Source organism: Hydra vulgaris, chromosome 10 (genome assembly GCF_038396675.1).
Source record: "Hydra vulgaris chromosome 10, alternate assembly HydraT2T_AEP".
Taxonomy (NCBI): domain Eukaryota; kingdom Metazoa; phylum Cnidaria; class Hydrozoa; order Anthoathecata; family Hydridae; genus Hydra; species Hydra vulgaris.
This window is the reverse complement of record NC_088929.1, coordinates 42,582,999-42,602,219: the sequence shown is the minus strand read 5'-3', so window position 1 is coordinate 42,602,219 and position 19,221 is coordinate 42,582,999. Positions and strand designations below refer to the sequence as shown.

General features: G+C 25.3%; 1 protein-coding gene across 2 annotated transcripts in view; it reads right to left on the bottom strand.

The window, feature by feature from the left end:
- LOC100212859 (clustered mitochondria protein homolog) overlaps positions 1 to 19,221 on the bottom strand; it is a 62,496-nt gene that overhangs the window by 7,827 nt on the left and 35,448 nt on the right. For both annotated transcript variants that reach the window (XM_065808071.1, XM_065808070.1), the window contains exons 16-32: positions 18,016 to 18,094; positions 17,793 to 17,934; positions 17,573 to 17,702; positions 13,542 to 13,689; positions 10,056 to 10,109; positions 9,486 to 9,547; positions 8,996 to 9,217; positions 8,572 to 8,638; positions 6,262 to 6,314; positions 5,157 to 5,198; positions 5,023 to 5,083; positions 4,794 to 4,878; positions 2,669 to 2,907; positions 2,044 to 2,264; positions 1,817 to 1,942; positions 1,477 to 1,692; positions 1,240 to 1,323 (exon numbers count right to left, since the gene is read on the bottom strand). In XM_065808071.1, the coding sequence (XP_065664143.1) occupies positions 1,240 to 1,323; positions 1,477 to 1,692; positions 1,817 to 1,942; positions 2,044 to 2,264; positions 2,669 to 2,907; positions 4,794 to 4,878; positions 5,023 to 5,083; positions 5,157 to 5,198; positions 6,262 to 6,314; positions 8,572 to 8,638; positions 8,996 to 9,217; positions 9,486 to 9,547; positions 10,056 to 10,109; positions 13,542 to 13,689; positions 17,573 to 17,702; positions 17,793 to 17,934; positions 18,016 to 18,094 (2,031 nt within the window). The remainder of the gene's footprint in view (positions 1 to 1,239; positions 1,324 to 1,476; positions 1,693 to 1,816; positions 1,943 to 2,043; positions 2,265 to 2,668; positions 2,908 to 4,793; positions 4,879 to 5,022; positions 5,084 to 5,156; positions 5,199 to 6,261; positions 6,315 to 8,571; positions 8,639 to 8,995; positions 9,218 to 9,485; positions 9,548 to 10,055; positions 10,110 to 13,541; positions 13,690 to 17,572; positions 17,703 to 17,792; positions 17,935 to 18,015; positions 18,095 to 19,221) is intronic.

Genomic DNA, 19,221 nt, shown 5'->3' with positions numbered 1-19,221 from the left:
TGATCTTATGAATTCTCTTAAGGATAAAAAATTTATGTATTTATATTTGAGTACTTGCAAAAACGTTTCCTCTAATTCGACACTTGAATCTAATGGTCATACTCTTCCTGCCATTCCAGTTAAACAAGTTAACCCATTGTTAGACATCCTCATCACTCTGGCTTCTGTCGCTAAAGTCATTTCTCAATTAAACCCTCCTACATTTTGTGATATAGACAACATTTCTATTATAGTCTTACAAATGTGTTTATCAGAGCTTTCTTTAATTCTTTTAACTATTTAATAAGTGCTTGACTGAAAGTTGTTTTCCTGCCTGCTGGAAATGCATCTGTGTAATAACTCTGGAGAACATTTCAACCCCTCCAACTATTGTCTGATCAGTCTTCTCTCTATTATTACCGAGGGCTTTGAGATATTTTTCGATAAATTTTCAACATCTCATCTTGAGTCTAATAACTCTCTGACAATCAATATGAATTTTGTGTATTATGACAAAATGAAGACGACAAGGCAAGGGCTATTGCTCTTGACATATCAAAAGTTTTAGATGAAATTTGACACGCTAACATTCTCTTTAAGCATGCCTCACATGGGAAAAGTTTTTGAGATCTTTAAATCATTTCTAACTACTTTATTAAAGTCATCCTTGAAGGCTAACACTCTTCTTCATATCCAGTAATTTTTGAGGTAGCACAAGGTCCTATTGTTGGTCCTGTATTGTTTCTTATCTACATTAATGATCTTTCTGACAAACTTACATCTAAGTGGCTATGTTTGCTCAGGACTGAACTTTATACTCCTGTCTTGACAAAAAGTTTTCACTTTATTATTGCTTAGAACAGGCAGTCAATCTTGAATCTGATTTCTCTTATGTAAAAGCTTGGGACTTGTAGTGACTTGTGAATTTTACATTTACATTAATTTTCAATACAATTTAAATCAATTTATGTTTGTTATCTAATTTCAATATATATTCAATATACACCTAATGAATCTTTTATATGCTTACTTATTTTATATCAGCTATGGTTTAGAAACTAACAATATAAGACTTTAGTAATTTCCAATAAAACTAACTTAATGAGACAAAAAAGGAATTTCTTTTTTCAAGTTCATTATTGTTTTGAAAGTTTATCAGTGAAAATATTTAAGCATTTTTAAAATAAGAAATAAGTAAAGTTAAAATAACACAAGCTTAAAGAGAAAAAAAAACACAAATCATTAAAAGAGTACACGTACAGTTTTTTGTAGCATTACTGCCTGGTTAAGGATTGTTTTTAAAGCTTCAGAACTTTCTTTGGTTCTTGGATCTCCATCACCAAACTAATTTTGAAAAATTACAAAAACCATTGAAAATTATCTAATTCATAATATAATATAAAAAATTTATAATATAAGTTAATAAAAAAAACAAATCTTATTTTATAAGTTGTCTAATCATTCCATGTTTCATTATTAATTATATATCATTATTACATGGCTTTGATAGATTGAAAACGTCATCTTTTCACTATTCAATGCTGATTTGTATTCTCCAAGAGCAGTTAATGCTCTTGCAACAAGGTGGTGACTAGTAGCAGTATGAATACTTTTAGGTCCATGATACTTCATCTGTAGATAACAAGAGCGCTCAAGAAACTTGCATCCAACAGAAAACTCTCTTTGGTTGTGAAGCATTAAACCAATGTTTGTCTAATTTATAAACAGTTATACTATAAAATTTAAATTTGTAACTCAATTTATTTGCTAAACATAACTCCACATTTAAAAATTTTGGAAAATTCTACTGAACAATTTTTAAACTAATTCATCATACATCAAAAGCAGCCATATCTGGATGATCATCTCCAAATGCAAGCAAAGTTAAATATCTTGAACGATACATTAGCTTTAATGATGCATTAGCTAGTCCCGCATGATAACAATAAAGTGCTAAATGGACCTTTAAAAAAATACTAAATTTTATATAGAAACATTTATATACATTAAAAAGATATAAAAATTAAAAAACAAATCATTAAAATATATATAAAACAAATTTACATATGCAACTAATGTTTCTGGATGATCAATTCCAAAAATTCTTTCAGCAACTATGACTGCTTTCTTTTGAAATGAAACTGCTTGTGGAGCATCATCTGCAAGGTAATGAATTCTAGCAATTGCACGATAGCAAACGACAATATCTTCATGTAAAGGACCATACACTTGATTAAACATGTTCAATGCTTCAACCATCAACTCATGCGCTTCACCAAAAAATCCTACAATTTAAGGTAATTAGCACATTAGTTTTATTTAACATGCATAAAAAAAAATTAAGATTCGTCAAAAGAGCTTGAGAACATTATTGACTGATATTCACTATTGAATATAAAATAATTTAAAAAAATAAGATAGAAAAATATAAATTCATCTAAACATGTAAAATATATAAAATCTGCCTAAACATGTAAAAACAAATTTACTGTTTATACATATTTAGGCTTGTTTCTTTTTTAAAACAATAGTAAAATACAATTATCATTTTAGGCCTTTAATGACCATTTTAAACAGCTTACATCCATTCCACATTAAACACAATACAATAAAATGAATTGTTAAATACTTATCTACAAAACAGGTTGACAAAAAGAAAAAAAACATTAGCAATCATAAAAATAAAAACCTGCTTGCAATCTATTTTGTGCTGTTTCAAATATCGCACATGCATCTGTAGCTTTGGGAGTTGTATATTTAACAACAGGAAACATGTTAATGATGTCATCTGTGTGAAATGTTGGATTTTTCTTTGAACTGAAATCATATTCTCGTAGCAGAACTTGAATTCCAGTTTTTTTGCAGAATTCTCTCAAAAAACTGACTTTTTGCAAATGGAACTTTGAAATAAAATCATCGATATTTGCACTAAAATATCAACATTCTACAATAAGAGAGTAAAACAAACTTTTTCACCCCACCTCACTTTTTTAATAAATCAACAGCTAAAACATTTATTTTATCTCAGCATAATTTGTAAGCAAATTATGCTGAGATAAAATAAATGTTTTAGAAACTCACAAATTGATCATCAAGAAAGTATTGAATATAAAAAACAATATTTAATTACTAATTACGAAATGTTGTTTTTATATTCATCACCGAATGAATTAGTAAATTAGTTTTTGAAAAATTTATTTTCTTTTTTTGTTCTTTTATCGACCTTCTTTCAGCCCTAGAACAACAAATACAAATTGATAAACAAAGTTGGTACAAGTTGATTGCGATACTATTAAGAACATGTTGGATTTAATCTCTATACTACTCTTACAAATTGTAGCGCCTGTTTTAAAATATTGGTTTTAATGCAGACAGGTTTAAATACAAAGTGCTATAATTATTTTTTAAATATTTTTTGGGTAAATAAAGAAAAACAATATTTTATTAAGACTCAAAGTTTCATGCCTTTTGGCATAATTGCAAATTAAAAACATAAACTAAAATCAGTTTAATAAAAAACCAAAACTAAAGTAAAGCGATGATCTGAGGTAAAAAACAACACAATAACAACAACAAAAAACAATCATTCAGAGTTCAGTATTAAAGAAGGAAATAATAAGTTAGTTTGATTGTCAACACTTAGTTAATACTGTCTTTTTTACTGAACAGGTTTTTTTAATTAACTATGGACTTTACATGACATTTGGACATATGGCATACATCTATAACTAAACTTTATTTTTTTATTATCATTTTTCTAATAGCTGTAATTTATGTAGTAACACTGGGATGTAAAGGGCATCTAATGCTAGAAAAATAGGAAACCACTTTTTATTTTTGTTTGCATGTTTTAACAATTGAATGGAGGGCTATACTATTTAGATTTGTACTTGCATTTTTGATTTTTTGTATCTTCATAAGTTTACAATTATAACCCAATTTTCTTAAATTCCTGTTTAAAAGGTTTAATAGCTTTATTGAAAACAAATTCATTTAATGATATGATAGTCTATTGTCTACCATGTCTTTAAATGAATTTGTTTTCTGTGCTGTCCTCAAAAATTGTAGATGTTTAAAATTTGTGAATATGTATGTCTTTAATTTGAAGTCAGTAACTTTTTGCCATTTAATTTGAGTTTATTTTTAAATAACATAGAGTTTTTTTAGAGTTCATTGTTGAAATAAAATAACTTATCCTTCCTGCCTCATTTTCAAAAGTTGAATTGTAGGATTGTTAAGAAGGTGTTCTTTTAGAACTTTTAATGTGAAAAAACATTAGACAGATCAGTTCATCTTGATTTTGTTAATCACTCAGCTGATGCATGTACTGTAGACCCTGCAAATGGCTATTTCAGTCATTATGCTATGTTTCATGCGCTGCTAAATCTGTATTTATTGATATATATGTATGTACCTGTTTGTATACATATATATATATATATATATATATATATATATATATATATATATATATATATATATATATATATATATACACATATACATATATATATACATATACATATATATATATATATATATATATATATATATATATATATATATATATATATATATATATATATATATATATATATATATATATATATATATATATATATATATACAAACCTATATAGTAAAAAATACAGTTATTGTTAAAAGAACTTTTGTTGTTGTAATGGATCTTTTAGATGTGCAGATACCCCATGCTATCTTTAGATGAGTGATTTTTCAGTTAAACTTAATTAGTAGTATGTATTTGAATGTATATACCATGTATACATTTTAATTTTGTAACATGCTCAGCTTACCATTCTAGTTTATATCCAAAATGCTTCTCCATATAGTTTGTAATAAAGGTCCATAATATTTCTGGAGATAATGACATCCAAATCACTTAAAAATACAAAGAGAAAACTTGTAAATAAATAAAAACAGTAAATATATATAACCCTGACCCTAAAACAAATATACAGACAAAATTAGAATAGAAATAAAAACTAGCAGTATAAAATAATATATAAAAATATTTTTGCTTACTTTTATTATTTGACAAATGACTCTTTTGTTGTCGTTTTTTATTCTTCTTTTTTTTTTGATTCTAAAAAAATTAGGTTATTAATAACAAAATTCTTTATAAATTGTAACAAGAAAAAATGAAATTAATAAAATACTTCTTCAGCTGGAACTTGTGGTTGTGGATTTGGAAATGAACTCTAAAAATAATTTTTATCTCAATTTATATAATCAATTAAGTTATATAAAATCAGAAATTTAAAAAATAACAAAATACTGTAAATTGATTCTATTAACAAACTTTTCTGTTTTTCTTTGCAGGGGTTAACATAAATGAGGCATAGTCACAAGTAAAGATGTATGCGTAGGTGTAGCGAGGGTGTTATGTTATGGTATAGGATGCAATGATAGAACTTATTGTGTAAGTAAAGGTGTAGGTAAATTATGATTTGAGTAAGAACAAATTTAAAAAAGTTTTTCAAAATAATATACACCCCCTCAAGACATAGGATATTATTATAGTTAAAAAGAATACTAATTTTTTTCTAATGTTTTCTTAAAACACTATGGAAAAAAAATTAAAAATATAATTTAACTTAAAACATTTACGGACAAAGTTGCAGCTTAGAGAAACAAGTTGGAAACAAGGTTAAGTAGAGAAACAAGGTTACGTAAAGGTTATTAAGTATTAATGATGATGAGATAAAGATGATAATAGAGATGAGAAGCTAGGTTCGGTGATGTATGTTTAGACAAAAGTGATATGATAAATGCACACCATTGCAATCAGATAACACAATATATTATGTAGTCATAAATCATTTATATATATATATATATATATATATATATATATATATATATATATATATATATATATATAAATATAAATATATATATATACACACATAATTCTTTAAACTGATAAATATTTCAAAACAACGTGCACAGCGTAAAATATAAGAATGAATCTAATATTGAATGAATAATGAATGATAAAGCAATGTGCATATTATACAATGTGCATAATGTACAATGCAAGTGTGGTATTTATTCTTTTATAAATACTTATTTTAGCTTCAAAGCCAAAATGATAAAATATTTGAACAAATTTTTTTTCTTCTTAAGTGATAAAAAGCATTTATTCATAAAGTAATGTTAATTTTAAAAAATCTTAAAAATGGTAAAATTATTAGGTAAAAAAAAAAAGTATAAAATTTATGGTTTTTTATTTAGCAAAAAAATAAATAAAAATCCATTTACCAAAAAACAATTTAAAAAGTGACTGACTGCTGCTGATAAACACTTTTGATTGGCTAAAAAATAAAAGTTTACAATATGAAAATTTTATAAACATGTTATATAATTTTTTTGTTTTTGTTATTTTCAGTTATTTTTTTAGTGCAAATGTTGATTGATTGATTTAAATTTATCAGAACAGTATTACATGTTCTAAAAGACACACAAGTCCAAAAATTAAATAGGACTCTGACAGCATGCTCTACAATAATATAATAAATATACCAGATAGATTAAAAAATAAGAAATAAAACATCACAATGACAAAAAAAAACAAAAACTGTCACACAAGATGCAGTTAGAAGGAACAGTATTTATTGTGTATATCACATTGAAAATTATTTACATAAAAAATTGAAATTTATGTACGCAGAATGCCATTTTTATTACTCTGAAACTGTTATCTTTTGTTTTAAGTTTTAAAATATGTATTGTGTTAACAAACTTATGGATAAGTTAGTTTTAAAGTTTAAAAGCTGTTTTTAACACAACCTATTTATATACTTTATTTACTACATTTTTTTAATTTACTACATATTTTTATTTACTTCATTTTTATTACTTTTTTTAGAATGATCACAAAATTTAAATTAAAACTAGTTTTTAAACAATAAAATTTTTATTAAAAGCTTATTATTTAAATAAAGTTAGTTGACAGTTGTTTTCCATTTAAAATAAAAACTCTCATTGAAACTATAGCATAGTATCAAATTGAAACTACATGTAAACAAAAAATCTGGCACCTGTGAAAATAATTTAAAAAAAGTAATATGACTATAAATTATTTAAAAAAATTAAAATTTAATAAAAAAGAAATAAACTAGAAAAAAAAACTATATGAAATAAATAACCAGTCATTGACTTTTATTAGAAGTATTGTTTTAAAGTAACTTGAGATATGTAGCACTAGAAACTACATCACATAATAAACAAGTAACTTATGATATCCAGCACTAGGATCTTTATGGCATAATAAACAAGTAACTTATAATGTGTAGAACTACACAACATAATAAATAAAGTTATTGGATCAAATTAAATTTTTAAAGAAACACTTTGAAATAGAAATTTGGAAAAACTGAAAAGAAATTTTTTTTTGAAAGTAAACAGAAAAGACTTGTTACACAGGAAAATCTTGCAACAGTTGTCTCGCTTGCATTTTTTTTTGTTGCTATTTTGCTATTGATAATTTTAAAAGCTTGCTTTACACTAGCTTTACCATGTTTATCAGTAACTGATCTTGAATTTTGAAAACACCAGACATTTTAAAGTACTGGTTGTATTTAGTAAATGCACCAGTGAGAGCCAAACACATTTCAAAAGTAAGTGCTAACAACATTTCACAAGTGAAAGCTAACTGCCTTTCACACTAAAATTAAAAATGTCAAAAAAAAAACAGCCTGTCTTTTTAATTACTAACTGGAAGTACACACGATTAAAAAGTCAAAAAAAAAACAGCCTGTCTTTTTAATTACTAACTGGAAGTACTATTATCTATGAAGCCTTTATTCAAAAAAATTATTTTATCTGTGAACGCAAGTAATTTTTAGCATTGTTTTTGCATAAAAAAATATTTTACCGATATTTTTTTACTATAACTCTTTTATGACCAAACATGAAGTCAAATTCCATGACCAAACATGAAGTCAAATTCCATGACCAAACATGAAGTCAAATTTCATGACCAAACATGAAGTCAAATCTTAAACTTCTAAAGTTTCTCATTACGAAACTTGCTTGTAATTTTATTATCAAAAAAAAAAAAAATTTTTTTTTACCTGTATTATTTTTTATTGTAAGGAAAATAAAAAAATGAAAAAGAAATAGGCAAACAAATCACAAGTTATTAAAATAATTATCAAGTTATTACATTTAAAATATTATATAAAGTAACTTAAATTCCACAAAACATTTATACTGTTACAGCTTTAAAAAACAAAACAATCAAATGACATAATTTAATATATTTAATTATTCAAAACTAATAAGTTATTTCAAGTCTAACTTTTAAGTTATATCAAAACTATCAACTTATTCTGTACTGTACAAAATTTGAATGAAAAAAAAAACGACATTAGTAACCAGTGTAATATATAAATCTATAAAAGACATATTCAATAAAAGTCTTATATTCTAAATCTATATTTTATAGAAGAATGATAAGACAATGCTTCATAAATTAGTAAGATCATTAAATTTCTAACAGTCTAAACATAAAATTTTAAAAAGTCTTCATCAATATAAAATATTAAACAGTAAAATTAAATAAGTTACCACTTTGAATAAATTCTTTAAAATGTTTTCTCGCACTTCTGATAATCATTTCTTTTACAACAATTTTCTATAAAAATTTATTGATGAAATGAGAAAAATAACCTTTAAATGAGAAATTTAATGATGAAATATGAGAGAAATAACCATGTTTAAATTTTAATAGAACAGAACATATAAAACAGAACACCAACAGCAACAAAATAAAGTAAAACATAGTAAAAAAAGCAAAATAATGGATATTATTAAACAAAATAAAACTAAATAGATGGAGCAGAAGGTAACAACTAAAAAACTAATGAAATAGAATAAAGCAAATAGACAATGAAAAACAACAACAAATGAAATAGAGTTAACAAAGTAGCATGAAAACCGAATACAGTAAATTAAAAGGTAACAAATAGGACATATTTAAATATATACTTACAAATATATGCGCAGCAGTCTCTTTTTCAGTAACCATGTGTGCTATTTTACCAAGATAACGAATATTTATACCTCGTGAATGCAAAATATCAGTCAATGCAATTCCATCAATAGGTGAAGAATTTAATGTGGTAAAATCCTCTACCATTTTTGAAATAACAGTAGAAGACATAAACAATGCAATGTCTTCAATCAAGAGTTTGTCAAGTTTATCAATCTCTTCCTTAAAATAAAAAACTTTTTTTTACTTTTATATATTCATGTGTAACATTAAAATGAAATTAAATGCATTTTAACAAGTTTAAAAAAAAAAAGTAATTTATTCAAAGAATTTTTTCAACACATTATGCAAAGCAGCATTTTAAGAGCTAAATTTTAAAATAATCATTCTGTAAACCACTTTACAAACAAACAAACAAACAAATAAAGATTTTATTGAGACTTCAGATTGAATACTAAAAAAAACTAGAATTAAAATTTTAATTTCTTACTTCAGATCCACTTAATTTCACCTCTTGAACATAAGCATCAGGATTAAATCGAATATCAAATTCTAAAAAAACAAAAAAAAAAACATGTTATTACCGAAAAAAAAACTTAAGCAAAGATCAAAAATTGAATGTTAAAATATTTCTGGTTTTTGCTAAACTTTTTTGGTCAAAATTAATAAAATTTTTAATTAGAAAGAGAAGCCTTAGGGGGAAAAAAAATCGATAAAGTTTTATTAGAAGGAAATAAATAACTCGTTATCATTATTGATAAGTAAAATAAGTATTCTATTTTAAGTCCTTTGTAAATATATACAATATTTTATGATATTTAGTTAAAACATAAAATATTATACAAAAGTAAAGTTATTAAATATTTTATCTTTTGTGACCTCAGTTACATAAACATAAAATATTATACAAAAGTAAAGTTATTAGTTATTTAGTTAAAGTAAAACTTTTGAACTTTTAATAAATTAATTTAAATTAGATATAATAATACAATTAAAAACATTCAACATTAAAATTTCTAACTAAGTATAACTAAATAACTTAGAAAATAATTAAAATTACCTCTTGGATTTAAAGATCCAATTGCTTTAGCAGCTGCTTCAATAGCTATTAAATCTTAAAAAATAAATACAACACACATATATATATATATATATATATATATATATATATATATATATATATATACATATAAAGTCAAATCTTAGATAACTACTTCTAAATGTGAAAAATGTGTGCTGGCAACAAACTAAACAATCATGCATTGCGTGGGTGATTGCATAGTTATCAGCCAATAGAAAAAGATTTTATATGCACAGCATAAAACAACTTTTATACTATGATTTCTTTATTATATTCAAGTATATTGTTTTTTAAATCAAAATGTTTTCTAGTTACAATTTTTTTTTATAATGATATCTCTCCCATGTTCGCTATGCAAACTAGCCTTCGCCACTTGGTCACTAGAAAACATGGAGAGCAAAAACCAATTGTTAGAAAGTTTTGAAATCATACCTAAAAAAAACTCTGATGTTTTCTTTGTAACTGAATAATACTTGACCATAGCAGCTTTAAAAATTAAGGCACATAATTTATTGCAAAAAAAACTTTGCCCAAAAATCCTTAATGCTTAATGACAAATTTTAGTTAAATTTTTGGATAACCACTCAAAAAATATATTATTTATAAATGCATTTTTTTCTTTCTCTGGTTGTTATTAGGATGCAGAAATACTTTATAAACATAGAATTAGTCAATGAATTTAATAAGGAGGGGGTAAGGTGGTGGTGGCAGCCACTACCTTACACCCACCCTAAATTTGGAAGCAAAACCTCTTGCAAGTAATCGCCACCAAAAAAAACTTTTTTTCTTTATGTTAAAATAAGAACACTGTCACACTTGTCAAAATAGCAAAATTTTAATTAATATAGCTGTGCAATAAGCAGTTAAATATTTTCCAGTCTTCGCAAAACTCACTTTTCTTTGCAAAACTCACAGTCTAATTTTTAATTAGACTACTGGAAATTACTAGTTATTTTTTAATTAGTTTAATCTTTAGTTAATTGATAATTTTAATTGTTTATAAAACTTTTTGTCTTTTTCAGAATAATCTTCAAAGTATATATATGAATTATATTTTAATTTAAATACTTTTTTTAGTTATATTATTAAATGACATAAGTTTTCAGCATATAGAAACAGATATTAGGTTTTTCTATCAATTTGGCTTTAATCAAGATGGTTTTGTTGAAGCTTCAACTCAAGTAGAACCAATACTATATTTGAATGGAAGTACCCAGACTAAGCCAAGTAAGAAACAAACCATAAATAGGTTTCTTTGAAGTACAGGCAACTGGGTCATACATAAAACTGTAAGTAATAAATACATTTTGTAAACACAATATATATATATACATAGTTAAATTTTAAACAACTTTCTACAGTTATATGTTCTTTATTAACTTGTGTAAAATTTTGTAACATCTATACCCTCTGGTAAAAGGAGCATTTCAAATATTTATACAGAATTTTAAAAAGCTGCGATAACTTTGTATTGGATTGTCCCAGATTTGACGTGCTTAAAACAAGCAATTGAAGAAACTGTTTTGATTTTGCATTTGAACAAAACAGCCAATTGGAAACACGAACCAACACATCCACAAATCCACGTTCTCTCAAGAGCCAACCCTCTACTAGTGGAATTAATTGCCATTATTCTTCTTCTGATAAATCAACAATAAAAATGATGTCTTCTTTGCCTGTGGTAGCTTTTAAACAAAAGAGATTCAGTATTAGTTCTGTCATAATCAGCCATAGATGGTTTCCTTTGCCCAAAAAAGCTGTAGCTTAGTTATGAACATTTTTTAATTTTATCTTACTATTTTATCTTTTATTTTTTTGAACTTAGTAATATGCATGGTCATAAAAATATTTTTTCTTTATTGAACTGTTTTCTTTATTATACTGTTTTAAGCTTAAGTTCGCACTGTTGTGCAAGAGCTTCAAACAGCATCTGTTGTGACGTCAGATCAAGTTGTATCCATTCTGGCGGAAGTAAAAGAGAAAAAGAAACAGCAAGAGCGAGTAAAAGTTAAAAGAATGAACAAATGCTTGGCAACTTTTTTTTATTTTTTATTTTAATTCACCTCTTCAAGGCCGAGAAGGTCACTACAGACGAAGAGGCTGCCTAATTGTGGTTATAACCCTCTTTTGACTCTATTTCTTCGAAACATGAACCTTAACGAACAAGACCGCTGCGCAGAGAAACAAGTTGAGCGCGGTACTATCAGAGATGTGGTGGGGATCGAACTCGGAACCTCTTGCTTATGAAGTGAGCGCTCTACCACTACACCACTACCGCCTAATTAACTGAGAAGACAAAAAAGTCAAAACCCCCAGTCAAAAAGAAAGTGGTGCATGCTAAGCTTGATTTAAATTCTTATTTGTCAATGCAAACAAAAGAAGAAAGTCCAAAGCGGCATCTTATTCGGGTAAGAACAATATCAAAGCAACTACTTAAAAGATTTATAATTTATGAAAATATACAATATATATATAATATATAAAATATGCAAAATGAATAATCATATCTGACTAAGTGCAAAAAACTTTATTACTTTATTAGATTCATACATAAAGTTTTGAAAAAATAAATATATAAATATAAATGATAATAGTTACATAGTGGTTAGCCTTATTCGTTATTTGTATGGATAGATTTTCAGTCTTAGTTATTTGTACAAGGATAGAAAATATAATAACATTTTTATAACATTATTAGCTTCAATTCTACCAAAAAAAACTTATTTTAACCCAGCTACAATATCAATCTGGAAATTTTATTTCCCATTTTAACAAATCATTTTGATTCTCTTATTGTAATAAATGTGACATTGCTATTTCATTCAGTATTGACTAGAATATCATTTAGTGTTGACAAATTATTTAGCATTGACAAAGATTTAGTAATGCATTACAGTCTAAAAATCTCAAACCATTTTTATGTAATAAATGGTAAAAAATATGAGAAAATTATGAAAGATTAGAGAGGTTTTTGATTTTCTGATGATGTCAAGACAAAATTACAAATTATAAGACCTGAAACAAAAGCACCTTATCTAAGATAAAAAAAAAGTTTATAAAAAAAAAGGTTTAAAAAATTCAATTCTAACAATTGAACTATCAGAAATTTTTTTTACTAAACTTAATTTTTATTCAAAAAAATATTATTTATAAAAAAGTGTAAACATCCAATTTTTCTAAATCAATTTTTAAAAATGTTTAATTTGATTGATTCTAATATGTAACTTTAAAATGTTTGAAAACTTTGAAAACTTCAAAAACTTTGAAAATCTAAAAAAAATGTTATCTTATATTAAAGATTTTAATCTAATACTATAGTTATTTAAAATAGGCTCTGAGATGTTAAAATAGGCTTAACTCTGAGAAAACCTTAACTGAAATGTTAAATAAAAACTGACCTACTTATATTAAAAAAAAAAGAAAAACCTGTTTAATGGCACTTATTAAGTAAACCAAAATAATCACCTGATTTATCTTCCTCTTCTTTTAATTTATCAACCTGAATATGATTGCTTTCTTCTTTTGTTATATCAGCTCCATTACAAGTACTTTCTTTGTCAACTTCATTTGATTCTAAAGTTTCATTTTCAACTGTGCCATTTACTTTTGTATTCTAAACAAATTGCTTATATTGCTAATTACAAAAACTACTTTTAAAATGTATTTTAAATACTTAAAAATTACTTAAAAACTTATTAAAAAATTCTATAATGGGTTTTAGTAATACGCTCTATTGAGTATTTTGTTACAATAAAATGTAATTTATTCTAGTACTTTTATTAAATCCAATAATATGTTACGGTAAATTCAGGTAAGGTCAAGATCATCCTGATCACCCTGCTACTGGTGCTAAATGTAGTCTAGTGCAACTACATGTGCTGCAGCCTTATAGGAGCCTACAATGTTAAAACCTCAGAGCATTAACCTTGCCATGTTGTGAATAGAAGATATATCTGTCAATACTTTTGAAGTGCACTACCAAAGCTGCATAAAGAGCCCTTTTGTTACAAATTTAGATTAATTAGCAAACATCTGCATACTATATTGATTGGGTTGTTATGCAACATCTATGATTTATTTCATTTTCATTCATTCGGTCATTTTCTTTTATAATTTAAAACAGTACTTAATATTTCTTTTTAGGTGTTTCAGACCATGCATTGATGTACCTAAAACTTTTATCTCAAACTTCTTCTATGCCATATTCAACTTATATTCACACTTTTTGTTGCTACCTTAAAACTGGGATTCTTTTATAATTTTCTAAATGACAGATAATAACTTTTTAAAAAAGGTACAACTTTATGTCAGAATATAAAAAATATGTCAGCAGTATTACTATTCAAAAATAACTATTAGGCTTTTCTATACTAATAAAATATACAGTTAAAAAAATACCAAGATTTTTCTACACATTTGAAGAAAGTGAATTATTATGATAGTTAAAATGATATTAAAGTTTTTCTTAAATTATTCAATCAAATTGTTTCATTAAACTCAGGAGAAATAGTTTGATGAAATAACTTCATTTTTAATTTATTAGTTAAGCAGAGAGTTTATTATTTTGCAAGAAATCGATTCAAAAAGTATGAAACTAACGATTATTTTTCTCAGATAACTAAACTTTCTATTTTATCTTGAGCCATTAACAATATTATTAACAAAGGCAAGTATAAAATTCCATCTTTCATACATATAAAATTTCATCCTTCATAGATTTGATCTTATAACCTCTTCAAAGGATGAAAATATTCTCAAAATACTTTTCCTCTAATTTTAATTTGATTTTCCATTTTCTCTAATTTTTTTAATTTAATTTCCGCTAACTATTTTGATTCTAATGGTCACACTCTTTCATTCACATTTTGCAAATATTGTAAAACTGCTAAAGTTCCATAAGATTTTCACACATTTTAACGTTGCATTGATTTGCATTTAGTAGTGTTAATATCGAAAAACACTATACATTTTTTCTTTCAAACAATACTTTCATAAAAATATTAAAGCAAGTTTTTGAATTAATACTTTACACAAAATTAAAGTTTTTTAAAATAACCAGATAGTGATTAAAAATATTTATAAAATTTAAAAACATGACAAAAAACATGTGTAACAAATTTTATAAGAAACTTTTTAAAAGATGTATTTAAAAGTAAGTTCACAAAAAATAACTTAAATTAAATAAAAACATGAATATCTGTTTTATTAATAAAAATCTAAAATAAAAATATTTAGCAAGGAGAAATTTTTCAAGTGATAAGAGATGAAATGAAAATGAGTTTTTTTATATATATCTTATGTCTGAGGGGACAATAAAAATGTTTTTTTTTAATTCAACTTCCAAGGTAGAGGTACACTCAAGGAAGCTACTTTTTTTAAACAAATTTAAAATTTTTTTTCAAACTTACCTCAAATCCTGTAACCCCAAAACATTGTCCACATTGCTTTTAGTTTCAAGATTTTTGAAAGCAATAAATAAAAAATTTAATATCGTGTGGACACGGAAAAATCCGGTCAACTTTAAATTGAGATTCTCTAAAACCAAAAATGCTTTTTATTTCTTTTAGTTTTTTAATTAAACATTCTTTAATTGTGTTGATAAACTTTTATTTACAAATCAATGATTTGTGAAATGTTTATGAAACAAATTGAGGTGCTTAAAAAAGTTATTTTTTCATTGACTTCTTATCACTTGATTGCTAAACGTACTAATGTCCCAAAATCTAAGATCTACAGATGTACAGATTTTATAAATAAGTTTAAAAACACACAAAGTTTTGAAAGAATACCTTGAAATGGAAGAAAAAAAACTTTCTATAAATCACTAAGACCTTAACTGCAGATTTCTACATCAAAGAATGCCTCCAAAAAAGACTTTTGTCATTTATAAAAAAACAAAAATACAGATGTCTCTTTTGACCAGATCTCACTACTTCCCACTATTCTAAAAAAGCTCTACAGTGGTGCAAAAATAATAATGTGAAAATTGTTCCTAAAGATGCGATTCCTCCAAATCATCCTGAAGAGTTCAAGATTGAAGATTTTTTGGCAGTAGTTAAAGGACTTCTTCGTAAAACAGGTGGAGTAACAAAAAATAAAAAAGTACTTCCAAAAAAGTGGATTAATGTCACCAATAAGGTGAAAAAAGAAAAAATCTGCAAAATGATAGCATCAGCCCACTATAAAATTTGATATGTTGCAAACAACCCATCAAGTCCATTAAAATTAAGTTAAAACTAATTGATGTAAACACATTTAATATAGAAAAATTGAAATAAAAAGCATTTATAGTTTTAGAGAAATCTTAATTTAAAGGGACCAGATTTTTTTGTGTCTCCTTGATAAGATTACACGCTTTAAAAAACCAAGTGTTTAGTAAATAATACACCAATAATTTTCAACAATTTTTAACATTTTGTCAAAAGCATCATCTCTGACCTCTTATGGAAACCATATATTCAATCATTGCAAACCATTGTGCTTGCCATCATCTTATCCCCAATTCCATTCTCTACCTCTATCTATCATTTGTCCTTGTATGGAAAACTGTTGTCATATTGGCTTTATCTGTCAAGCTTGAGTCTCTCTCTTCCATTGTTTTAAGGTTGTTAAATTATCTTGTTTTCTTTTCTACAAATATTATTTTGGTTGCTACATCTATAAATTTCTTAATAATTCTTGTATGGAATATTTAAGCTGGTGCTTCTAATGATGTCCTTTAAACAAAGTTTAAAAATTTTTTGTAAATGTAGTTGAATCTACTCTTGCTTCAGGGTGTTCAGTGGGATTTTTCCAATGCAAATGTGCAAATATTTTGTAAACTGGATGGTAAAGCTTCACGAAGCAGAGAGAGATACTAAAATGTCAAGAACTTAAAGTTGCTTGACAAGGCAATGAAGATTTTAGAAAGAACTAATGCAAAAAAAAAAATCAATGAATTCATCAATAACACACCATTTTTATTGACTTAAAAGCTCATTTCATGTGAGCTATTTTATGCAGATGATTTATGCTTAATTGCAGATGATTTATGCTCAATTCTATAAAAATTAATCAACTGCTTAAAGGTTAATGATGTCCATCACTCAAAAAAGAACAGAAAACTCTAATAAATTATTTTAGGACAGTGATTGAGAATGGTAAGTCTTCCCTGAATCACCCAATTTGAATATTAGTGCTAATAGATTTTAACAAATACAACAAACTATTCTGTTTTGTTAAAATTAAAATCAATGACAACTATATTTATAGATTTATGATAAATATGAATGACTACGAATAACTTCTATTTTGGAGGTTTAAAGAGTTTAGCGTAGAGAAAAAATAAAGAACAAAAAATATATAACGACATTTGAATAAAATTAAAAAAAGCTTTTTTTTAATTAATAAAAAATTTTGAAAAGTTAATTACAATAAATCCTAATTAAAAAAAAATTAAAATAAAAAAATTAATAAAATTTCTGTTACATATTTGTGAATAGATTTGTATTACTTACAGTTAAACTTTTTGAATCCTCATTGTTTTCTGTCAATTTTTCTTTTTTTGAATCTTCCTTTTCATGTTTCACTTTTTCATCATAAAGTTTGTGAACAGCAATTACTTTTACAAATGAAACATATTTTGAACTAAGATAAAAATTCATAAAGATGCATCTAAGATCACCAATTAAACTAAAATAATTACTAAAATAATTGAAATATAATCAAAATGATTACCCAATAAATGCTTCAACAATTGGTGGTCTCATTGAAACAAGTTGATGTGTGTGACCTTTTGGATAAGAAAACTGATTTTTATCTTTATTTATTTTATCTGGATAAGCTTCACCATCTATTAAATTTCTTTTTACATTTTCAACTAAAAAGAAATAACTATTTTATTTAACTTAATATAATAATAACTACATTACATTATAATATCAAAAATAAACTTTAAAACCTTCTAGAAAGTTTATATCTGGTGGAAATGTTCGGAACAAGTCTAGAATATAATATCTGCCATCAGCTCCGATAATTCCCTAAAATATCATGAAATAATTAGTATAATATATATGTATACAACCTTTATACAATATTACATCTATAATAAGTGGAGCTTAACTACATAAAAAAAAACTTAATTTCTTATTGCTATGTAGTCATAGTATAAAAAATGGCAAAAAAAGTTAAAATAAATTATGAAACTTGTACCATGAACTTTATCTACTTTGAAGACAAAAAAAAAAATTTATCTTGTGCAATATTTTGAGTGCTTTTGTTTTTTTGTTTGAACTAAAAAATACCACTAAAGTTATTACAAGAAAGTGAAAATTAAAAATAATTATCAGAAAGAAATGTACACATGTAATACAATTGATAGCTTCTAGACAAAAATCTATATTTGTATAGAAGATACTTTTTTGTATTGTTTCGTATCATGGTTACTAATATTATCAACAAAAAGATAAAAAATATTTAATGCAAATAGAAATGAAAACATAAATTAAATTATGTAAAGAGTCTCTTAGCTTTATTAGAAGTTTTTTTTAATTTACTATGACATTGCTTCATCACTTAGTATTGTATTAATGATGAAATAGCTTTGTGTGAAAACAATGAACTATTGTTTGGTCATGACAAATATGATTGATAACTGTAACATATCAGTCACATGAGTTGATCTTTTTGTCTTTATAATAAACAGCAAACAGATGTAGGGTTGCTTCATTAGATCATCTTGTACAAGAAAGTTTCAGCAAAACCTATAAGAACAAGTGTATTGATCTAATGTTTGTTTTGCCTCTGATTAGTGGGAGCTGCTTTGATAAAGTGGTTATAACAAAGATACAAAGCTTCACTTGGAGTTTTGATAAATACATAGATAAAAGATGCTTTGACTATCTATATTACAAACACATACTTTTATCAAATTGTAATATATCAAACTTCTCTCAGGTAAGAGCCATGAAACTTATTTTAATCTCCAAAAGGGATTCCTGCAGTTGTGGGCACAAGAATCTTGTATTTATTGTATTTGTATATCATGTGTATACACCCTTCTTTCTGATGATTGTTTTATTTTTAATTTTTTAGTTTATTTTCTACTTTTATGCCACAAAAACATCACACTCAAAAAGCTACAATGTCATGACAGAATTTGTCTTTC